Source organism: Micropterus salmoides, unplaced genomic scaffold (assembly GCF_014851395.1).
Source record: "Micropterus salmoides isolate LMB-PRFRI ecotype aquatic unplaced genomic scaffold, ASM1485139v1 Ms_hic_scaffold_2, whole genome shotgun sequence".
Lineage (NCBI taxonomy): Eukaryota > Metazoa > Chordata > Actinopteri > Centrarchiformes > Centrarchidae > Micropterus > Micropterus salmoides.
This window is the reverse complement of record NW_024041150.1, coordinates 39,680,808-39,706,318: the sequence shown is the minus strand read 5'-3', so window position 1 is coordinate 39,706,318 and position 25,511 is coordinate 39,680,808. Positions and strand designations below refer to the sequence as shown.

General features: G+C 38.6%; 2 protein-coding genes across 4 annotated transcripts in view; both read left to right on the top strand.

The window, feature by feature from the left end:
• The window catches only part of LOC119912524 (trichohyalin-like), a 729,783-nt gene that overhangs the window by 43,584 nt on the left and 660,688 nt on the right, over positions 1 to 25,511 (top strand). The window lies entirely within an intron of this gene.
• LOC119912529 (butyrophilin subfamily 3 member A2-like) overlaps positions 21,870 to 25,511 on the top strand; it is a 78,002-nt gene continuing 74,360 nt past the window's right edge. The window contains exons 1-2 of the mRNA XM_038731763.1: positions 21,870 to 22,057; positions 22,632 to 22,719. Of these exons, the coding sequence (XP_038587691.1) occupies positions 22,641 to 22,719 (79 nt within the window). The 5' untranslated portion in view covers positions 21,870 to 22,057; positions 22,632 to 22,640. The remainder of the gene's footprint in view (positions 22,058 to 22,631; positions 22,720 to 25,511) is intronic.

Below are 25,511 nucleotides of genomic sequence, written 5' to 3'. Positions count from 1 at the left end.
TTGTTTTCAGTTCACCTTCAAATGTGTCTCTTCCAAATATAGAACATGATGATCTTCAAATAAAAAAAACATTTCTTAGTATTTTAATCTGCTGTTTCTGATCTGCACAAAAGTGTAACTTGGCAGACTTTGTCGTAGCTTTCATGTTTTCTGAAAGTCTTAATGAAAGAACATCTCAGCTCAGCACCATAATGACACAAAGCAGGTGATATTTCATTCAGGAGTTGGAGACCAAAAAGAGAATTAATATTGGATTTACATTCATCAGGTGACACAAACATGAAATGTAACTGTAGGATGTGTAAAAAAAGTAGCTGTTTAACAATTCACTACATCACCTTTAATATTGTGTTCACAACTTGTTTCTGCTGCCTCTCAGTGGCTAAAGGTGCAAAAGAACTGTGAATTTGCTCCATCTCTAAAACTAGAAACCTGCTGCTTTTCTTTAACATGAACAGTTGAAAATGCTGCATACATCAGACCATGGAGAATCTTTCTGTCATGTTTTATTGTCTATAACATTGTTCTTTCATCTTCTGTCTTTATCTTCTCTTTCCTCTTAGGTGGAAAGTCTGACAGCTGAAGTCCAGAATCTCAAAGGGGAGAAGCAGAGGAGTGAGGACGATCTGCAAAATCAGCTGGAGACCAGGACAAAAGAGGTTCATCTTTCATTAATATTGATTTGTTTCCACAAACCTGTTTGTTTGTTTGTTTGTTTTTAAATCTCACAGTTGCTGTTTTATTTTATCTGGTCAGAGAGAAGAGAACAGAAAAGGTGTGTTTAAATACTTTTGTGTGCTAAAATCAGGTGTGTTTGAAGGCGAAGTCTTTGTTCCTGAACTGAGTTATTAAACTTCAATAACTGCAAGAATTTAGAAACAACTATTAATTGTTGAATTAATTTAACATTCAGTTAATTTGCACAATTTTATTTGTCCCTTTATGTCGTCATGGTACTCCCCTCCCTTGTCTCTGTGCGTTATGAGAATATCCAACAAGTTGTGAGTCACATTTTCACTACGTCAGAACTTATTCTGTAAAAGTGTTTCCATCTCTCATTTAGTGCAGTAACTCTTTTCTGACAACAACCACCTCAAGCGAGCGTAAAAAATATTTTTGTGAAATTAAAGAAATCTTTATTTTTTATTTTGCTGTGTCCGTCAACATTTTCTAATGTTATACTTCAGAAGGCACGTAAAAAAACCTTGATGGAAACACAGCTCGTGTGTGTGTTAGCTGGAGAACAAGTAAAGTAAAGTAAATAATACTTTACAAAAAGTAAATAATCAGGGCCCGTATTTATCAAACTTCTCAAAGTGCCATTTTAGTCTTAAGTGCTCAGAATTCACGAAATTTACTCCTACTTTCAAACTTAAGTATAAAAGCAAGTTATGAAATTTCTTAAAGCTGAGAGTCACTCTGACTCTCCGGGTTATTTAAGACGGCTCCAGAGGTCTCTCAGGTGGTTAGGAGCTGCCAGTAGGGCTTGTGATGGCGCTGTGGAGACATGCGCAAATCTTTCAGGAGAGGAAGAATGTTTCTGAATTATTTGACGATGCACAGTGAATTAGACGGGTCAGACAGCGCAGGCATCATCTTTGTCAGCGAGTTGGTGAGGGACGTCATCTCACCACTGACTTTACGCAGCAATATGTTTTCAGCTAAACTGATGCTTCGCTTCTTTAAAAGTAAATAATGTTGAAAACTTAGTGTCACTTTTGGAGTGTTTGTTTTTCCTCAGAGCTCTGACTTGATTTATGTTTATCATCATGAAGCTCTGCAGTAGCTCTGAGTAACTGGAGATATGAATTGAGTAGACAGGTATTTATTTTCCAGATTATTCCCCTACAAGTGCATCTTCTGCTTTCATACAACTGACATGACAACTTTTTATAACATAGAATCAACTCTGGACAGGTAGTTATATGTCGTGTATATATGATATGTCGATATGAAGGGCAGCCCTGCTAGTAGTCTGTTGTTTTCTTTTTTAAACACCAACATGTTTCTTAATCATGAAGAGATCTATTTTTTTTTACAGCATTTAACGGCACTTTCCTTCTGCTTTTCGCTGCCTCTGCTCTGCTTTTTCTCTTTCTTTCGTTCACCTGTGCATTTTTCTGCACACTGGACGGCCACGCACACTCATGCACTGACTAATTTATTAATGTGTATATCATAATGTATTATCTTGAAAATTCTTTATTGTTAAATGTGTGTTGAATATAAACTCCTCTCAGGATTTTCACCATTCAACGTGAATTTATCTGAGAATATTCTCCAATAAGGAAATCTCTTCAGTGATTGGTCCTTGGCTACATTGTCATCCAAAATTCTGTTTGCGGCAGAGCAAAGTGTCGTGAATCATCACTGAGACTGATACTTAAGATTTAATCCTACACTTCACTCAAATTAGGACTATGATGCCTGATAACTAACTTTTAAATGCAGCTTTGAGCCAAGAATGTTTTTACTCTTAAGTCAGTTCTTAGCAGTGTTTTTATGAGTAAATCTGAGAAGCTTGATAAATACGAACCCTGGAATCCTCATCATGTGTTTTCACTGACAGAAACCAGCTGATATGAAGAAAAACACTGAGACAGACTTTTCTTAACTCACATACTTTAAAAAGTTCTCTCATCTTCTGTCTTTATCTTCTCTCTCCTCTTAGGTGGAAAGTCTGACAGCTGATGTCCAGAAGCTCCAACAGGAGAAGCAGAGGAGTGAGAACGAGCTGAAAAACAAGCTAGAGACTGAGAAAAATGAGGTTCATCTTTCATTGATATTGATTTGTTTCCACAAACCTATTTGTTTGTTTTTAGTTTTAAATCTCACAGTTGGTGTTTTATTTTATCTGGTCAGAGGGAAGAGAACAGAAAAGGTGTGCTTAAATACTCAATAATTGTTATAATTAATAAACAAGTTTTAATTGTTTATTAATTCAACATTCATTTGCACAATTTTATTTGTCACTTTATGTCGTCATGGTACTCCCCTCCCTTGTCTCTGTATGTTATGAGAATATCCAGCAAAGTCGTGAGTTACATTTTCACTACGTCAGAACTTATTCTGTAAAAGTGTTTCCATCTCTCATTTAGTGCAGCAACTCTTTTCTGACAACAACCACCTCAAGCGAGCGTAAAAACTTTTTTTGCGAAATTAAGTTTTTTCAGATTTTGCTGTGTCCATCAACCTTTTCTAATGTGATACTTTACAAGGCAGATATAAAAACCTTGATGGAAACACAGCTTGTGTGTGTGTTAGCTGGAGAACAAGCAACAGTCAGCAGCACACAGAGTAAATAATGTTGAATCCTCATCATGTGTTTTCACTGACAGAAACCCTTTAACCAGCTGATATGAAGAAAAACACTGAGACAGACTTTTCTCTCATACTCACATACTTTAATAAGAGAAAAGTTCTCTCATCTTCTGTCTTTATCTTCTCTCTCCTCAGGTCGAGAAGCTCAAACAGGAGAAGCAGAGGAGTGAGGACGACAAGAAGAAGCTGCAGAAGGAGCTGGAGACAAAGACAAACGAGGTTCATCTTTCATTGATATTGATTTGTTTCCACAAACCTATTTGTTTGTTTTTAGTTTTAAATCTCACAACTTCGCTTTAATTTTTATTTATTTAAACACCGTCTTCTAAGATGAGGAAAAACATCCACTGACTTTTCTTTTAGGTTTTCTTACTGAATTATACACTTCTTTCTACTCGCTATTTAAGCTTCATTTTACTTTGAGTTTATTAACGTGGTAAACAACAAAAATAACAGAAACAGTTATAACCTGTGAATTACTCTTACATCAAACAAGATGTGTCAGGGTGGGTTTGCTGGGGCGATGGGGTCTGGACCCAAACACAGATGAAACAGTCAGACTGATGCTGTTTAATGATTTATTGCAAATATTAGCTGACATGCATGAAGGTGGCAACTCTGAGGAGTTAATGGAAAGAACATGTCCTGATAGAGAGGAGTCCTGCAGAGGGCTCGGGAGGAAAGTTTGAAGAGAGGGACTGAAGAGCAAACTGTCACAAGATGTGAAGCCTTTGATCCACCACATATACAAAAAAACTTCTGGTTGTCTTGGGCTTATTCTTCACAACACTGATATGCTTATGCTTTCAGTTACTAGTGACTTCATTTACACCAGATCAACCAACAGAAAATAATAATAATAATAATTGTCTCCCTGACTGACTGCCAGGTGTTCATGAAAACTCTCATCAAGACAGCTCAGACATCATTCTGAATCAGTTTTACTTGTTGTTATTTCAATAAAAGTCTGTAATTATAACCAGAGAAGCAGTATCAGAGTAAAAGTACTCAGTGCAGTAAAGTGTCCCCACTGACTGTTTTGCTATTAATTGCAAAGTGAACCATTTTCTTTCCTTTTAAATATATATTTTTATATTATAAGATATAGTTTAAAATTTAAAATTAAATTCCTTTGAATGCCTAAACGTCATTCACAAACTATACTATCCTACACATTGACGTTCTTTATGTTTAGAGTCTGTTTGAGGTCAAAGTCCCTGTTGGACTTTTTCTTATAATAAATGTTATAAAACTCCAAATTAGAGAAATTCAAACAGACTTATTTGGGTTTTAGGAGGAGCTGCTGAAACATGCTTCCATCATTCACAGATAAAGAGCAGATCATTGTATTTATTCAGGTTTTACAGCAAAAGTAATGTGTCATTTTCAGTAGACTACTGAAACATGTCATATTTTGAAACAGAAACACCACTGTACTGAGTGTTGCTGGTGTAACAGATCAATCACATTTCCTCTCATGTTAAAATGCTTTACCGTCATTAAACTTTCCCGAGAAGAGTAGCCTTCTGCCAGGGTCAGTGAGGAAGCACAGGAGGAGCCACCAGCGGTTTCATCTGCTCTTTGGACACAACAGTTGCCTGTGTTTTCATATCACTGTAAATGGACTTAATTTTCTTTTTGACAGCATCAGTGCTCTGCTGCATGCTGGATCTGCGGGAGAGATCTGTCCACTCTCTCTTTAATCTCCCCAGTTAAGCGTTATGTGGATTTCTCGATGGAGGTTACAAACACCTCTAAGTCATCTGACTTGAAGTTCTATGATAGTTGTTGTTTCTGCTCCATTTTCAGTTTATGTTTCATTTAAAAAACAACCAAAAAACAGCTGTGCATTTTTCTGCACACTGGACGGCCACGCACACTCACACACTGAGTGATGACAGAGATCAAACCTTCAACTTAAAAGCGACCGGCATGTTTGTTGGTCTACAGGTCTGAGGGACTGTGGTTTCCCAGAGAGAGATTTAACTTTTATATTCTCTTTTACAAAAGTCTGGATGTGATATTTGACGTGCGCACCCTCGCGAGAGAGGTGAGAGAGTGAGACGCGCCTGTTGTGTGGATTCGCCTGATATTAAAAAGCTTGCTTTGTCATGGCTGCCGCAGATTAAGTGGATGATTAACGGGTAAACATCCCTCGGTCCGACAGTCCATGAGTTTAATCTCCACAGCGTCTTCTTGTTTACAGTGTCGTTGGTCAGTAGCGCACAAGACAATAGGCTTCACTAATGGACCAATGAGCAAACATGTGCAGGTAGTACTCATGGGAGTTGGAGTGTCATAGTGTCACATTGCAATTCGTTTGTTATTTCAGTCTTTTGACAAGACTACAATTTTTCAACACGCCAAAGGGGCTAGTGGGAGTGACTGTGTTACCCGTCACGGCCGAAATCCACCCGCATTTGGCGGTTGTTAATGTTAAACCCTGATTATGTCACTTACAGCTTCACTCATTGTCACATGTTTCATCGTCTTCCCAACAACACCCCCTGTAATCTGACAGATGGTTCATGCAAATAGCGGCTTCACAGGAGTAGAAGGTGCATTTGATGGCGCTCATATAAAGATCAACTTTCTTTAATTTATTAATGTGTATTATTATCTTGAAAATTCTTTTTGTTAAATGTGTGTTGAATATAAACTCCTCTCAGGATTTTCACCTTTCAACGTGAATTTATCTGAGAATATTCTCCAATAAGGAAATCTCTTCAGTGATTGGTCCTTGGCTACATCGTCATCCAAAATTCTGTTTGCAGCACAGCAAAGTGTCGTGAATCAGCACTTAGACTGACACTTAAGATTTAATCCTACACTTCACTCAAATTAGGACTATGATGCCTGATAACTAACTTTTAAATGCAGCTTTGAGCCAAGAATGTTTTTACTCTTAAGTCAGTTCTTAGCAGCGTTTTTATGAGTAAATCTGAGAAGCTTGATAAATACGAACCCTGGAATCCTCATCATGTGTTTTCACTGACAGAAACCCTTTAACCAGCTGATATGAAGAAAAACACTGAGACAGACTTTTCTTAACTCACATACTTTAAAAAGTTCTCTCATCTTCTGTCTTTATCTTCTCTCTCCTCTTAGGTGGAAAGTCTGACAGCTGATGTCCAGAAGCTCCAACAGGAGAAGCAGAGGAGTGAGAACGAGCTGAAAAACAAGCTAGAGACTGAGAAAAATGAGGTTCATCTTTCATTGATATTGATTTGTTTCCACAAACCTATTTGTTTGTTTTTAGTTTTAAATCTCACAACTTCACTTTAATTTTTCTGTATTTATTTAAACATCTCTCTACACCGTCTTCTAAGATGAGAGAAAAACATCCACTGACTTTTCTTTTAGGTTTTCTTACTGAATTATACACTTCTTTCTACTCGCTATTTAAGCTTCATTTTACTTTGAGTTTATTAACGTGGTAAACAACAAAAATAACAGAAACAGTTATAACCTGTGAATTACTCTTACATCAAACAAGATGTGTCAGGGTGGGTTTGCTGGGGCGATGGGGTCTGGACCCAAACACAGATGAAACCGGCAGACTGATGCTGTTTAATGATTTATTGCAAATATTAGCTGACATGCATGAAGGTGGAAGCTCTGAGGAGTTAATGGAAAGAACATGTCCTGATAGAGAGCAGTCCTGCAGAGGGCTCGGGAGGAAAGTTTGAAGAGAGGGACTGAAGAGCAAACTGTCACAAGATGTGAAGCCTTTGATCCACCACATATACAAAAAAACTTCTGGTTATCTCGGGCTTATTCTTCACAACACTGATATGCTTATGCTTTCAGTTACTAGTGACTTCATTTACACCAGATCAACCAACAGAAAATAATAATAATAATAATTGTCTCCCTGACTGACTGCCAGGTGTTCATGAAAACTCTCATCAAGACAGCTCAGACATCATTCTGAATCAGTTTTACTTGTTGTTATTTCAATAAAAGTCTGTAATTATAACCAGAGAAGCAGTATCAGAGTAAAAGTACTCAGTGCAGTAAAGTGTCCCCACTGACTGTTTTTGCTATTAATTGCAAAGTGAACCATTTTCTTTCCTTTTAAATATATATTTTTATATTATAAGATATAGTTTAAAATTTAAAATTAAATTCCTTTGAATGCCTAAACGTCATTCACAAACTATACTATCCTACACATTGACGTTCTTTATGTTTAGAGTCTGTTTGAGGTCAAAGTCCCTGTTGGACTTTTTCTTATAATAAATGTTATAAAACTCCAAATTAGAGAAATCCAAACAGACTTATTTGGGTTTTAGGAGGAGCTGCTGAAACATGCTTCCATCATTCACAGATAAAGAGCAGATCATTGTATTTATTCAGGTTTTACAGCAAAAGTAATGTGTCATTTTCAGTAGACTACTGAAACATGTCATATTTTGAAACAGAAACACCACTGTACTGAGTGTTGCTGGTGTAACAGATTAATCACATTTCCTCTTATGTTAAAATGCTTTACCGTCATTAAACTTTCCCGAGAAGAGTAGCCTTCTGCCAGGGTCAGTGAGGAAGCACAGGAGGAGCCACCAGCGGTTTCATCTGCTCTTTGGACACAACAGTTGCCTGTGTTTTCATATCACTGTAAATGGACTTAATTTTCTTTTTGACAGCATCAGTGCTCTGCTGGATGCTGGATCTGCGGGAGAGATCTGTCCACTCTCTCTTTAATCTCCCCAGTTAAGCGTTATGTGGATTTCTCGATGGAGGTTACAAACACCTCTAAGTCATCTGACTTGAAGTTCTATGATAGTTGTTGTTTCTGCTCCATTTTCAGTTTATGTTTCATTTAAAAAACAACCAAAAAACAGCTGGTCATTTTTCTGCACACTGGACGGCCACGCACACTCACGCACTGAGTGATGACAGAGATCAAACCATCAACTTAAAAGCGACCGGCATGTCTGTTGGTCTACAGGTCTGAGGGACTGTGGTTGCCCTGTGACAGATTTAAGTTTTATATTCTCTTTTACAAAAGTCTGGATGTGATATTTGACGTGCGCACCCTCGCGAGAGAGCCTGCTATTAAAAAGCTTGCTTTGTCATGGCTGCCGCAGATTAAGTGAATAATTAACGGCGGGCCAAACATCCCTCGGTCCGACAGTCCGTGAGTTTAATCTCCACAGCGTCTTCTTTTTTACAGTGTCGTTGGTCAGTAGCGCACAAGACAATAGGCTTCACTAATGGACCAATGAGCAAACATGTGCAGGTAGTACTCATGGGAGTTGGAGTGTCATAGTGTCACATTGCAATTCGTTCGTTATTATTGTTAATGTTAAACCCTGATTATGTCACTTACAGCTTCACTCATTGTCACACGTTTCATCGTCTTCCCAACAACACCCCCTGTAATCTGACAGATGGTTCATGCAAATAAATTCACAGGAGTAGAAGGTGCATTTGATGGCGCTCATATAAAGATCAACTTTCTTTAATTTATTAATGTGTATATCATAATGTATTATCTTGAAAATTCTTTATTGTTAAATGTGTGTTGAATATAAACTCCTCTCAGGAATTTCACCATTCAACGTGAATTTATTTGAGAATATTCTCCAATAAGGAAATCTCTTCAGTGATTGGTCCTTGGCTACATCGTCATCCAAAATTCTGTTTGCAGCACAGCAAAGTGTCGTGAATCAGCACTTAGACTGACACTTAAGATTTAATCCTACACTTCACTCAAATTAGGACTATGATGCCTGATAACTAACTTTTAAATGCAGCTTTGAGCCAAGAATGTTTTTACTCTTAAGTCAGTTCTTAGCAGCGTTTTTATGAGTAAATCTGAGAAGCTTGATAAATACGAACCCTGGAATCCTCATCATGTGTTTTCATTGACAGAAACCCTTTAACCAGCTGATATGAAGAAAAACACTGAGACAGACTTTTCTTAACTCACATACTTTAATAAGAGAAAAGTTCTCTCATCTTCTGTCTTTATCTTCTCTCTCCTCTTAGGTGGAAAGTCTGACAGCTGAAGTCCAGAATCTCAAACAGGAGAAGCAGAGGAGTGAGGACGACAATAAGAAGCTGCAGAAGGAGCTGGATACCAGGACAAAAGAGGTTCATCTTTCATTGATATTGATTTGTTTCCACAAACATATTTTGTTTGTTTTTAGTTTTAAATCTCACAGTTGCTGTTTTATTTTATCTGGTCGGAGGGAAGAGAACAGAAAAGTTGTGCTTAAATACTTTGTGTGCTAAAATCAGGTGTGTTTGAGGCGAAGTCTTTGTTCCTGAACCGAGTTATTAAACTTCAATAATTGTAATAATTAATAAACCAAATTATTGAATTATCTCTCCAGTAAGGCTTGTGATGGCGCGGTGGAGACAGAAACATGCGCAAATCTTTCAGGAGAAGAAGAATGTTTCTGAATTATTTGATGACGCGCACTTAGAGGGGGTCGCATATTGTGGGCATTATCTTTGTCCACGAGTTGGTGAGGGACGTCATCTCACCACTGACTTTACGCTTTCTGTATTTATCTAAACATCTCCCCTCTATATCTTATTTTAAGACGATAGACAAACATCCGCTGACTTTTGTTTTCAGTTTTCTTGTACTGAATTATACACTTCTTTCTACTCACTATTTTGCTTTTATTAACATGGTAAACCACAAAAATAACTGACACATTGATAACCTGTGAATTGCTCAAACTCGGCGTCATGAGACAAGATGTGTCAGGGTGGGTTTGCTGAGGCGATGTGGACTGGACGCAAACACAGATGAAACAGCGAGACTGATGCCGTTCAATGAGCTGCCGTGCATGAAGGTGGCAGGTGTGAGAGGTTAATGAAAAGAAGATGTCCTGATGGAGAGAGTAATGCAGAGGGAGGAGAGTGTGGCTGAAGAGAGGGACTGAGGAGCAAAGTCAGACAAGATGTGAAGCTTTTGATCCACCACATGTATAAAGTAGCTTCTGATTATTTCTAGGGCTGCAAGTAACGACTATTTTAATAGTCAAATAATCGACTATTCTGATTACAGATCGCAAAATTATCACAATGCCTCATTTAGCTATCGGCTTTTAAATTAAATTTAAGGTTGTTTTAGGCATATGCTACAGTCAAGACAATAAAATGAACACTGCTTCCAAAAATACATCGTTTAATAAACGTTTCTGCTGCAGCAACAGAAAGTTCCACTGAAATGAAGTCTTCATGGACCTTCATGGATAGTTCAATAAATTTATGAGAATTGATACCCAATTATGAATTCATAATTGAAGATTCATAAAATCAAAATTTTCCTCGTTTCAGGGCACCACCGGAGTTGTTATAATCCTAGAGTCTCCGGACCTTTAGGTAGTTTTGAATAATTATACAATTATTACTAGTGATCAGTTAGTTAATAATCGCTCAATTATCTTAAATCAGTCAGTCAGTCTCATATCTAAAGGGTCAATTCTCTTGGCAGGAACTAGAAATAGGAAACACACACAGCTCTTGATTATATTACAGTGAATTTATTCTCTAACTAAGGTGATAAAAAGATGGTTGGATACAGGGAACATAAACATTTGCTGAACAATGAGCCTGGAGGTTCGATTGTGGGAAGCATTTGACTCCGTGTCTGATTGAAAACGCCTCCTCCGTCTGGCAATTCGGCTGTTTTCAGGTTTCCTTGGTTGCAGCTGGCGAGACCACGTGGCTTGGTCTGACCTCGGTGAAGTTGGCTCGACGAAAAAGGCTTAAAATGGAACTTGGTCGTTCCTGAATTAGTCCAGTGTAACTTAACGGACTGATAACTTTAACAAACAAAAGAAATAAAGAAAATAAAAAACAAACTGAAGGGCAGATCGATGTCGTGGCACTTCAGGTGTGTAGCTTCAAGCGAAACAAAAGGCCAGTTTCGCTGGCCGAGTCTGGGCGTTGCCTGGCGAAGCACGCCACACGCGTGCCGAAGCGTCCAGGGAGCCGAGCAGAGTGGAGAAGAGCCAACAGCGAAGAGAAGAGCGAGAGGTCGCGTGTCGCTCTTTTGTTGCCGGGGCGTGGTTTCCCAGGGGGCGTCTCAGGTTTCCCAAGGGACTGCCTTTCTAAACTTAATGTCTAAAAGAAATCTATTTGCACGTATTATAATCAAATATTTTCCACAATCGAACCTCTATGGTTGAACGGTTGTACTGTTCTAGGCATTTGGTAACAGGAAACAATTGTCACATTATTGGTCAGGATATTTATACATTTAACGGCATTTCCAACGAGGGCATGTAATACTTATTTCGTCCACTTGGGGGAGATCAGATTACATGAGGAAAGCTTAGATTAAATCAAAGATCATCTCTCCTTAGGAACTGGGAATATTGTTTATTCATCCTTAAATTCAAGCTGGCGATTAAGAGTCTAGTAAAACATTCCTTTGTCATCATTTCTAAAGGAATTTTGTAGGAAAGTATTATGAACAAGCATTGATTACATTAGATGAAGGAGTGTAGTGCTGAAAATAAAAACACTGCACAAGTAACTTTCTTTTCAGCACTAATATCAACAACGGATAGCAGCAACAGTTAACATAACTACTCAAATAGAGGCAAACGTAATCAGGTAACTAAAGATTTAATTAAACTTAATTAAATGCTTTGAGTCTGGAGACTGCAGTCCTTAGCCATTCAAAGTTCGGCTGTCCTGGATTGTGTCACACCTAGGTGAGACAGGGGTTTTCCTTTTTGATGTGGTAATAAAACAAAGAATAAGGTCAGTTGCCACGGAAACATGTGTGGGGGGCCAGTTTTGATAGGCTGTTCAGAGAGATGCCAATGGCTGGTTCGTGTCCCTTTGTCAGTTTAACAGTCAGGCCCCGCGTTATCAGCTTCGGAATCAAAAAGGTGCCAGTTTTATGGTCGGGCTAGCACTTAGAGAAAGCAACTCTGACCCCTCTCCTTCTTCTCTGGGGAGGAGAAAGGAATTTAGAGTAGCTCCAAGTTTATTCAATATAAAATGCACAAATCCACACCGTTGTTCACTACAACAGTAAGAAATAACTGTGTGTGTGCAGAACTGATCTGAACAGCTGATCTGCTGTCTAGTTACGGAGCAGTTTACACGCCAGTACTGCAACACACCGGGACCAAGCGGCAACCACCAGCTCTCACTTCCTATACCAACCCGGAAGACCAAAAACCTGCAATTCATCGAGTGGCCACTTGAGGCTGGCTGCAGAAGGGAGTCAAACTTTAAGCCCAACTTTACAGCAGAATAAAACATGTTTACAGCCTGGTTCAAAAAATGTTTTTAGTGCAAATCGCTAATTTTGCCCTTCGTAACAACTGTGAGGGGGGTGAATTTTTTTTTTAACTCACCTGTTTAGATTATATCAAGCCTTAAAGTTCTGCATTATTAGGGGCCTAGCCGCTTTGATTGACAGGCGCCATTAGCCGCTGTCACTGCTAGCACTCGGTCCGCCGTCTATTAGCCTCACTCAGCTACACGGAGCTCTGAGGCTCAGCCTGTCGGAGCCTTTTGGACATTTCTACATGCAAACTGGATGAATAATGGCAGGCTTTGCAGTTTATTGGAGAGAGAACCTCCAGGAAGTCCGTGTTCCAGTTGGTGAGTGAAATTCTTGTATTTTATTTATGTGTCAACAATATTTAACAGGTATCGCTGTTGGCATGTAGCTTGTTAGCTTTGCTTGTTACGCTAATTAGCCAGATAGGAGCAGCCCCAAGCTGCTAATGATGCTAAGTTAACAGAAGTTAGTGTGTTCCAGGTCCCAGCCGCTGCTCGACTACGGTAATGTTTACTTCTACCTTCTGGGCAATCCCTCACCTAACACAGCTCAGGCTTGTCTCCCCGATTAATGAATCCGAAAGCACAACAACCATCCAGCATTTTGGCAACACAAAAAAGTAACAAACTCAAAGTAACAGTGTATCACTTGCATATTGGTTGGCAGGTAGCGAAAAATAACAAATTTTTTCACATCCAACGGAGCGTTTTCATTGGAATGTGATGTCACGTTAAAACTATGAATAAGATCTGACTTGAGTAATCAAAAGATGTCTTGCAGCATGGATTATTATTGCACAGTATCCAGCAGCAAACCGTATATTGCACATATTAGTAAACCTCAGAGTTCAGTAGCTTTATGGCTCTTTGGAAGAAACTGCTTAACTGTCTACCCATTATTGTCTTGACAAGTGCCAGAGAAGCTGATTGCAGAACCTTCCAGATGTGATTTGCTGTGTCCAGCTCTTCAGCTCCTGCTTCGCGCTGCCTTTTCTTTTTACTCACAACACCTGAACACTACTGATGTTATTTCAAGTCATACAAAGCTATTTTTACATTTGTAACCTTTTAATATTGATGTTTTCATGAATGCAAGACAAGAGTTTAAGATTGTTAAACTATAAATAAAAAAAACCTAGTGGGATTCATAATTACTCTGTGCAGGTAAATCTTTGTTCCAGCACTCACCCACAGGATGGTTTGGATGTGCCCACATCTAGACTTATATCAGAGCAGCAAACAAGGCACTCTTCAGAAACTTCAGGCTCTGTCATAAAGTATATGGTTACTGGGTATAGTAAGGTAGAAAGTAAAAATACTCCTGCACACACAGAAATACAGAATTCAACATTTCATGTGAAACATCTTTGGGAGTATTTTCAATTTTCAACTTATACGAGAGCCTGTTTGGTCCACGATTAGCTTTTCAGTAAGCAGTAAAGACAGGGAGTGCTAATAAATATATATATATTTATATTATTGCAATGTAAACCATATCTTTTTTAAATGGACCTATAATACAAATATAGACAGTATTTAAAATTCAAAGTACACAGAAAGAGAGAACGCCTTTCCACGTCATTCCACGCCAACAGCACAATAACAAGGCTTCCAGGTGTCTGCAGCTCTCTGGCACCAGGTGGGACATCTGATCCACAGTGTGACTCTGGGAGGAAAATGTGTAATAAATGCTGCAGGTGATGAGAAATATAAAGTAAACAACAGAAGAGTCTTTGAAAATAGAATATTGTGGAGAAGTTAATTTTCTAACGTAAAGGTGAATCTTTGATCTAGATTCATTACACAAAGTGAATTCTTTCAATCCTTTTTATTTTCATCTTGATGATTATGGTTAACATGGAAATAAGAACTCCAGTGTCTCAAAATGTATAAAAATTTCCTGTATTATAAATTTTACAGACATGTCAACTGGAGAAGAGCTCTCTAATCAGCTAATAGACTCAAAACACCAGCAAAGGTGTCTGAAGCCTTTAATCTCTCAGTCTGGTTCTGATGCTCACAATGAACTTTTCCACAGTGTCCTAATTTTTTAGATACTCTTCTAAAAGAAGCCTCAGTGTTTTAATGTTGACAACACTATTATGTCACATACGTGGGAGAAAATGGAACAAGGGAGACAGTCTTTAAATGTTTTTGTGTTGTCCTTTTAAGACAGACAATTTAATATCAGCTGTCAAATGTCCAGTAGCCAAGTTTTCCCAGTAACTTTACGTACAGTTTAAGCTATGAGTGGCAGACGTGGATCCTCAACAAGAACTGATCACTAAAATCTTGTGACAAATATGAAAAGTACCTTTCTCTATCAAGTGCCCTATTCCAGACAATAATCTCACACAGCCCTGCCGACAGCAGCAACGTTACTCAAAATAGCGGCGTGGGGAATTAACGTCTAACAGCCATAGCTAATGTTTTAAAAGCTAAACAGCTTCCATCGTGTAACTAAGGACGTCCAAATAAATGACACGCAACTAATGGTATGTAATTAATAACTGATTCATGGTTAACTGTTAACATTGGTCTCAACAAAATCTAACGTTTGCAAAACACGTTACACGACAAGCCAGGAGAGGTGGCTTTGCAGTCGCTGCTGTCCACAACCTTTTTGGCTGAGTTAAGAGTGAAACGCTCCCACACTTTGAAGGTTTTAGGTTGTGAAGGTGGTAATACCAGCGCTGATGTTGTTGTTTTAACTGTTCACATCACTTTCACCCAGTTAGACTGAAAGTGTCGTTGCGGTCCGATGTCGTCACGAACGAATAAATTTTTTTCGACTATGTCATTTACTTGTTGCACCTCCAATTATCTCGGGCTTATTTGTCACAACACTGATATGCTTACTGTAAAACTTCAGTTAATAACAGAGTCCCAAATAGCCGCCTAGCCCGTTTACAGTCCTGGTGTGAGAACACATTGTGACAAACGCCTGCCTCAATTTAACGCTTGGTCTAGTTTTTAGAGAAGTTCTTTGGATGTATAAAACCCCTTAAACCCTGCGGGGTCGCCCGCTTTAGCTGCTTCTAAGCCAACTGGTACAATCAAAATTGACGCGTCTCACCTATGAAGTCTCATAGTAATCCACCGATTGATTATGGTCTTATAACAAACACGGTCTTGTTATGTTGTCAATGGTCCAGATGATCCAATCCAGTAAAAAGATTTAGTCCAAAACACATTATTCCATCAATAAATCACCAGGGACTGCTGCCACATTGTTTCATATTTGCCGGAAGACGCAGCTTGTTATATATATAACCATAATAACTCAGATTTGAATGTAAACAACTACGATATCTTGTATTCAAATTAGCTGCTGACCTCCGACCTTTCAAGTGACACCAAATTCAAACGGGATAGTCTCATAGATGTAGCCCATCTGGAGTCTATAATTGAATTCTCCTAAGTGTTTTCACATATTTTGATAAGACTATTTTACATGTCCAAAAAATAGGGAGGCAGGGTTAATAACTTTTTTTACAAGAAGAAAAATCAGAAATTCCCTGAAATTAATGTCACAGAAAATCGAAAATCACTCAGGTATTTTCTTCTGAATACGCCCGATCCACGGCAAAGTCTCTAAGGTGCATGATAGTGAGCTAAACTCACGAGTATTTCCTCACTGCTAAATCCGATTGCAAAGTTTAATAGAACTTTCCAATGCATGCATACTACACGGCAGATTTGTGTGTGATGTTGCAGCCTTGCAAAGTGAAGTTTCTTGCATAAATGTGTGACTATAATATCAGAGAATATTCAAGTGTTTTAACTGTAGATTAATCTTCGAAATTAAATTCTGTCTCGGATTATTACCCCTCTCCGCTGGCTCCATTTTTTCTATTATAAATGGACCTTAAGTGCAGTTGTACCTTTACATCTTAATCATATTACACAAAAGACGAGCCCAGAAAATACACAATAGCGATGTGAACTACAATAAGAACACCAGGAAAATAATATAGATAATACAAATTTACTCAATGTGATGCCAACAAGCCTCCCGGCTTTGTCGTCTGGCACGATATTAGATTTAGCTGTGAATGTCTTTACATTCAGAACTTCCTGACACTACCAACGTGCATTCTTCTGGAGAAATACGGAGCATGCGCAGACTCAACTAACCAACATCTTATCCACCTTCGTAGTACCGTTTAACTCCAGTGTAGGCAGTCAGAGTTTGTCAACCCTGAGTTTGCCTGATAACCCCAAGTTAACTCTGAGTAGGTTGAACTCCCTTCGTAGTACAGGCCACTGGTTAGCCGTTTAGCATAAGTTACCATGGCGATCTACCCCGGTATGACCTGACCTCAAAATATAAAGAAAAGCATTCGAGTGGTAACCTCTGATGAAGGTGACCAAATACAGAAATGAGTGTACAGTAGTGTTGTAGTTCTCTTAAGACCACTTTTTGATGGTCTCGTCTCGGTCTCAGACATTGAGGACTCGGGATTTTATTTCAAGACCAGTCAAGACCATAACTTTGGGAATATCAATAAATTGCTTTTGCATTGTCTGATTTGTTAACATCCTAACTTTGATTGTAAGTAAAACTTATTGCTTCAAATGAAACCAATAACCCTAATTAAACATGTGTTGTTCCCGTTAATGACTGTCACCCCTCCCCACGATGAGTACGTTGATTTCAGCTCTTAGTGTTTGTACGTGGGTGTTTTAATGGGAAAGTGGATCTTTCAGATCACTTTGAGAAGTACCTGATCTCGTTCCACATTTTATTGTGTGCCATGCAATGCAGGGAACTGGTCTTGGTCTTGACTCGGTCTCGCCCTCCCTCGGTCTTCGTCTCGAATGCTCTCAGCCCGTAAAAGTCTTGGTCTTGTCTCAGTCTCAATAAACTCTGGTCTTGGTCACCAATTAATGTTTTTGTGTGTGTTTTATATATTATAAAGTCTATTCGTGAACAAATATATATTTATTTGATTGCCCAAAAGTAATTCTGTTTTTTATTTTCTTATATTACATGTTGAATTCATCAGTTAGTAGTGCGCTGGTTGTTCCACCTGAGAAATCCCTCTCCAGTGTATTTACAGTTAAATGTTCTCAGAGTAATAAATCACAATCTCCAGCCAATCAGGAATGAGTTTTCATCCAGACCGGGATATCATGTGCAATAAATAAATCCTCTATTTCTCTTCCAGCTGCAGGAGGAAAAGACCAGAAGAGAGAACGCTGAAGAAGAAGTGAAGAAGCTAAAGGAGGAGCAGCTTCCTTCTTTTTAACCTGCATTTCACAAAGGGGGGGGGGCGAAATACAAGTCGTGATCTGGTGTGGGAGGACCTGAAGCTCTGGAGCAGTGGAGACAAACTGCAGTTCTTCCTCTTCAGCAACACTTGAGAGATCCAACATCTCTCAGTTCTAATACATTGAAAGACAATAATGAGCCCGCTGCCATACTATTTTTATCTTATCTTACCTTCTGCTCCTTTTAACTACAATAATCTCCCCTTTTATCAGTAAATGGAAATGACCACGGTAAAAAAAGTTAACATCACAGTAAACTTTTCAACATTTGAAAATACTTAAGACAAAAGCTCAAAAATCGAAATCAAAATGTGAGCTGACGTAACTCAGCAACCTTGAGTGTTTTTGTAGGATTAAATATTTATGTTAAAATGTTTTGTCCTTTACAGACTTACTGTAGGTCACAGTTATCTTCTGGATGGAGTTTCCAGCTCAGTGATTTTATAAATCCTCAGATTTGACATTAAAGATGTTTATTTTGTTATTCTGTTTTGTATGAATTCAGTGTTTTGTCACAGTTTTGGTCGTGTCTGCTCTGTGTTCAGATCCTTGTTTTAGTCTGTTTTCCTGTTTCTGTGTTTGTCAGGCTTTGGTTTTCTATCAGTGTGCTCGTCCTGTTCCTGTCTCATTTTGAACTTGTCTGTGCAAAATTATTTGTGCTGACAAACTTTTGTTAACTGAAATTACACAATCTTTTTGTTTTATTTGTTTATTTGAATATAAAATATGTTTATAAGTTAATTAACTTGCTTCAGTATTATTAAGACATTACGTAAGTAAAACAGTGGCTCCAGCTGCCGGAAGTGAACAATAATCACTGCTGTAAATTGCACCTTTTTACGGAAAGCTGATCATAAATCTCAGTGAATCTAAGAGTTCAACTTCAGAAATCAAGATGAATGTGAGGTTCACCTTTAAAGAAAATATTAACATTGCAGACTAAGTTTATATTCTGTTCCTCCTAATAAACATTACTGGAGACACAATTTACCCTTCAAACTATCCAAACCATGAACTCTGTGTTGTTTCTACAGAGCCTCATGAAAGACTACATTTGCTCATGTGGTTTGTGTCTGAATCTGAAATTATTAGCAGCATCTGTTGAGTCTAAAAGAAAACACAGAACAACATAAACTCTAACAACAGCTGGTCTTTTAAAAATAGTTCATGCTTCAGTACCTCTGCGGTTTGTAACCTTTTCTGACTGTGAGAACGTCACTGCAAGCATGAGCACGTAACACAGAGAGCTTCGACACCGTACACCTTCTTCAAAAATAGTAGGAGTGAGTAAAAAAACTAAACATGCTGAACAAAGTGAAAACAATAAAAGTCTTGGTGACGGCCAGAAGTGAGTCACTTATGATCATAGACCCACAGCATGTTGTGAATTATTTTAAGGCGTGACACAAACAGTCAAATAGGTAGGTAGGTTTTATTGTCACAGTACAACAAGTTGTAGAGTGAAATTGAGTTTTTTTACTCCCTTCTGCTACATAGCAGACAGTAAACATTAATAAAGATTCAAATATGAAAAGTGGTAACAGAAATAAACTATAATCACAGGAGCAGTGCTGAGGATGAACTAGAGTTGAAGAGTCTGATGGCTTGGGGGAAAAGAGGTTTCTTTCACAACTTTACTCAAAGGCTTCATATGTCACGCTTCAGATAAGACCCTGGAATAGACTGGACACAAGAGCTGGTTCTCAGAGATTTATTGAGCTAAGGAGCTGGCGGTGGCTGCGGGGATCGGGACAGGCAGAGAAGCAGACAGGTAACAGGCAGTAGAGTGAGATCCAGGAGGCGGGGAAGGTGAGTTGGTCTCGGACGGGTCCGGTAGAGATCCTGAGCACAGGAAAAACAGGTTAGTTGTCAGCTTAATAAACAGTGTATAGGTATAGTTACCTATAAATAGGGCAGGAACCCGAGGGAGTGCAAATCACGTGCAGGTGTGTGTAATCAGCTCCCCTCGCAGCTGACACGCCTCCCGGCAACCTACAGGTGAGAGAGAAAGGGAAAAGGGCCCAAAACCAAAACTGCAGCCACACCCAAGGAACAAAAAAACACACAAACACAAGGCAGTCTTCCATGAGTCAGGGTTAGGTCACACTTTCATCGTAACTGAAAGTGTGTGCTGACTTTGAGAGTGTTTGCTGTGGAGATCAGTTAATCAGTTAAATTTTAACAACAAAACCGTCCTTATAAACATCTGTATATTATCAATTCATGTCCGCAGTTAATCTAATGGATTTAAAGCATCTAAGTTTTATTTAGAAACATAAACGTACCAGTGACAGTGATGTCCACAGTGCTGCTTCTCTCTCCTCCTGTAGTCTCACACCAGTATTCTCCACTGTTGGTGGTGCAAGATCCTGTTGGGGTCTCTTTATTATCACATACTTTAATAAACTCCTCAGTGTTCCTGATCCCTCTCAGCTGAGCGGAGCCATCAAGACCCTCACAGTGAAAAGAGACAGACTCATACTGAAAGACCTGCAGTCTGTTTGGAACAATATGAAAAGCTGCGTCTGAAACTGAGAAAAAAAGTGAAACATGCAAAAGTGGGAAATAAAGATGTTTGTGACAAATGGAACTAAATCAAAATAAATCAGCTAGTCTTTTTGAGGCACATTTGGGAATTCACATGCAGCATTAACTAATCAAATTTAACTTCAAATTTGACATCAGGTTCATTTATAAAAACTTTAGGCATAGTTCACAGGTTAAGGTCGACCTCCTACGTTGATTCTGTAGCTGGTGAGAATGATGTAAAAAAAAAATAATAGAAAAATTTGTATGATTTTCTCTTTGTTGCTCACCACTTTGAGTTTAATGACTCTGAATTTGTGTTTATAGCAGGCAAAATATTTCAATAGTATTGTGGTGATATGGTTGTGTCTGTGTCTGGCTAAACATTCGTCCCTCTCAATGATAATAATGTCCGATCCTCCGGCTGTCTGCAACACAGTGCTTGAACAAAATATTACAAACTTTTATTTAGAGACAAGTAGCAGTACTCCAATGTAAGTGTACTCCATGAGGAAATCCTGCATCTGTGAAAGTTTTATCAATATGCTGAAAGTACCACAGGTAAAAGGCATTTTTGTACACAGGCAGAATGACATATTACTATTACATTACTACAGTATTATACTAATGTGCCAGCAGCATTTATTGTTGTAGGTGAAGGTGAAGCTAAATTTAACAGTTTTATATACTGTAGGGTTATTCATTCTTTAACAACACATTTTATCAGCTAAACATGTTATATTAGTAAAATCTAACAAAGTAACTTGTACCTTCAGCTTCCAAGTAAATGTGGTGGAGTATTTTTGTTGCTGCATGGAGTTAAGTATAAAACAGAAGTTATCAGGCAATATACAAAAAACATTGTGTAGCTGATTTCACACTAAGCCCCTTGCAGATGTCATTTTTTTATGTCCCTGAATCTCCTATTATCTCTCTCATCCACTCACTTTATAGAAAGGCCTGATAGATGTAACACAAATTACTAAAAGGTCCTGTTGTGACAGCTTTTTTTTTCTAACATGGGGAAAACATCTATACATTCTGACATGAAACTGAGTTTATTCATGGAAACCACACTGGCTCACAATGCCTGGTTTACAGTTACACTCTTTAATTTATACATTGGCCACATGTTATTCATATAAGGCTAGTTTGTATTTAAATAAATTTATTGCCTTGCATATTACATTTTATCTAATTATTCTGCCAAACCTGATGTCTCTATAAAAGGGCTTTTAATGATGACTTTACTTACTTTATTGTAGTTACCTTGTTGTTACACTTAAATCAATAAACATGGGTAAACATGGAAGTGGGAAATGTATTTGCAATTTCAAACTAAACCAGACTAAAAATGAAAACTTATCACGTCCCTCGGTGTCTTTGCTGCCAGATAGCCGACCCCCGGCGTTTATACAAGTCGCTGCTGATTGGTTAACACCTGTGACAGACTGGAAACGGGAAAACACAGAGCTCGATGACACACGCCGTTTCGAGGAAACACGTTGTTCAACCCGGTCTCCCCTGAAACCCCAGCAAACCGGTCCAAAATGTTTTGAGATTAAATGTGCCCATGACTTCCTCTCAGGCTGGAGAGGCGTAACAGTATCAGTTTATCGCCAACTTTACCTGGATTAATGAACAGTCGCAGTCTGTGAACCCACAACAGGTAGGTCTCGCAATCTGAATATGTCATTTTAAATAATATCTAATCATTTCTAAATGAATCAGCTTTAGAGCTTTTAGTCATTTGAACAGGACGCCTGCGAGTTTGACAGCAACATGTCAGATAGACCTGTCATTTTAGATTAAAACATTTTTTAAGATTGATTAAGAAACAGTCTTTGCCACAACAAAAGTGAAACTGCACAGATTTTTCATTGATCCGTCTGTGTTGACAAAAGCGAAAGTAAAAGTCACCACATGTTTTTATTATTTGTGTTACAGTATGCTACTGTCGGTGAAGTCTGTGTGTATGTAAATATGTCATTTAAGTTTTTTATTTGAACTAGTGTTTAGGCAACATAAGCAGAACAAGGTCAAATATAAACTTAATCCTGAGCAAACTTCAAGTTAAAAGAAAACAGTTTTTTATTTACATTCATTTCAATTGGGGATTGAGGGAAAAAATGTTTTTGAAGCCTGCTCAGGATTTAAATTATATTCTCCCTGGACAGGAGTTCAAGAGACTCTTTTCCACACAATAATGTTTCCATGGTTTCTGTTCATTTTCCCAACTGCAGGATCACCAGATGGCTGGACTGTCTCTTCAATATCCACTCGGAACAATCAGTTTTTTCATTGTCTACCTTCTATCTCACTTTTGTACAGGTAAACTCACACACAAATATAATTGTATAAGAGTATTTCGTTTTTGGTTCATAGCTCATTTCTGCTTTATTTGCCAGGTATGTGTACACATATGAGGAATTTCACTCTGGACAATGCTCACGATGTGTTTACTCATACGATAATGCAAAGAGAATAATAATCAAACACAGGCTACAGTACAGAGAACACATATATACACACTATGGACAAAAACAGACAGATTGGGACAATAGTGCAATGAGCAGAGCAGAGTGCAAAGGATGCAGGAAAAAATTATTATTACCGTTATTATTATTATGTCGGAGGTGGATGTAATACACAGGTGCACATACACATACAAGCATACATGTACACAGTGTGATGAGTGCAAAGAATTTTTTATATTTTTATATGTTTTTATTATGTGCAGTTGTTATGTACATGAGGTAGGTGGATTTGGTATACAGTTTATACAGTATGACAAAATGAACAGAATGACCAGCTTTGAAATGGAGAATGGGGAATAAATAAAAAGCGGTAACCAGTAAACAGGTGCTGATTAGAGACAGAGTTACTGGGTTATCGCACAGGAATTGTTCCTGACACTGTGAGTCAGAAATCAGCTGTTCATCAGAGTGATGGCTTGTGGGAAGAAACTGTTCCTGAGTCTGTTGGTTTTGGTGTACAGAGCTCTGTAGCGCCTACCAGAGGGGAGGAGCTGGAACAGGTTGTGTCCGGGGTGAGATGGATCTGCAGTGATGTTTCCTGCCCGTTTCCTGACTCTGGAAAGTCCTGAATGGAGGGCAGGTTGGCACCGATGATCTTTTCTGCAGTCCTGACTGATTATAGCTGTGGACTAATGCAAAATAGAAACCGATGGACTGACATTGAGTCATAGTTTGTTTATTTTCATTCATCCACCTACTGAATATACAAATGAACGAAATGCTGTTTCTGGTGGTCCAGTGTGCTAAAAACAAAGTCACAACAGTCTCATTCAACTAACAAGACAAAACACTGTATTAAAACAAAAATTAGAGATGGCATTTGTTTAATGCTGCAGTCCTACATTCATTAAATTATTAAACCAAGCAGCCACCATCACCAATGTAAACACGCAGCCCTCTGTCATCTCGCTGGAGGCTTGCGCTGTTAAAGAGGATAAACCAACATGAAGACCAGAGAGCTGTCTATGGGAAAAAAGGCAAGCAAATGTCAAGCTGAGAAAAGAAGGAAAATCGACCAGAGCCATTGGACAAACATCAGGCACAGCAAGCACAACAATTTGGCAACTGAGCAACAGACGTCGAACAGGTCGGCCAAGGAAAACAACAGAATGATGACAGAAATATTGTGAGAGCTGTGAAGAAAACCCCCAAAACATCAGTAAGTGACATCACCAACGACCTCCACAGTGCAGGGTGAAGGTATCACAATCCACTGTTGGAAGAAGACTCAGAGAGCAGAAAGAGAGGCCACACCACAAGATGCAAACCACTCATCAGCTGTAAGAATCGGAAGGCCAGATTGAAATTTGCAAAGAAGTACAGAGATGAGCCGCAGAAGTTCTGCAACACAATCTTATGGACTGATGAGACCAACATTAATCTCTAGCAAAGTGATGGAAAGGCCAAAGTGTGGAGAAAGAAAGGAACTGCTTATTATCCGAAGCATCCAAGCTCATCTGTGAAGCATGGTGGAGGTGATGTCATGGCTTGGGTGTGCATGGCTGTTTCTGAAACAGGCTCATTAATATTTATTGATGATGTAACTGATGATGGTAGCAGCAGAATGAATTCAGAAGTGGACAGAAACATTTTGTCTGCCAATTTACGGAGAAATGCATTGAAACTAATGGGGAGGAAGTTTATAATGCAGCAGGACAACGAGCCAAAGCAAACTGTCAACAAAACAAAGGACTTCATCAGGGGAAGAAGTGGAAGGTTTTAGACTGGCCAAGTCAATCACCTGACCTGAACCCAGCATGCATAACACCCCGAAACAAACAAGAACTGAAAGAAGCTGCGATAAAAGCCTGGAATAGCATCACAAATTAAGAATGTAACAGTTTGGTGATGTTGATGGGTCGGGTTATACCACCAAATATTAAATGTTATTTGCTTTAAGATTATTTGTTCCATTACTTTTGCTCACTTGAAAAATGGGTGGGTTCAAACAAAGGGTGTTATGTCCTGAGTTTTTTTGACACATCTAGATGTGAAAACTTGGAAAAAAAAGCTGAAACTCTGAACTCTTGTCTCATACTCATCTTTTGATCTTGAACCCAAATGTCTTCAGTGAACATCAAAAACAAAGGAATTTGCCTTACTGTTCCAATACTTTTGGAGGGGACTGTATATCAACATAGGAAATGCTCAGTTGAAATAAAATTTAAAAAGCGGATACATACTGGAGTGTTGCACTGAGAGCAGCTGAGCGTACGGCTCAGAAAGAACAGAAGAAGAAAAGTATTGCGAGGGAAAAAGTAGTCCTCAAAAAATTCCTCTTGTGAGCCTTCAGAGCCACCGTATCTGAGCCCTGCAACAAACACACTGTTTACTTTTAGAATGTAAAAATTCATATCACAGTATCTGTCAAAATAAACCCAGTATGATTTTTTTGTATATAATTCAGCTCTAAGAACTAATTTAACTATTTTGTTTCCTTCCAGGTTACTCTCAGTTAATTGGTTCTCCTCAGCCAATAGTGACAAAAGTTGCCGATGACATCATCTTGCCATGTCATCTGCAGCCTGCAGTGGATGTTGCTGCCAAGACTATTGAGTGGGCAAGACCAGACCTGGACCCCAGATT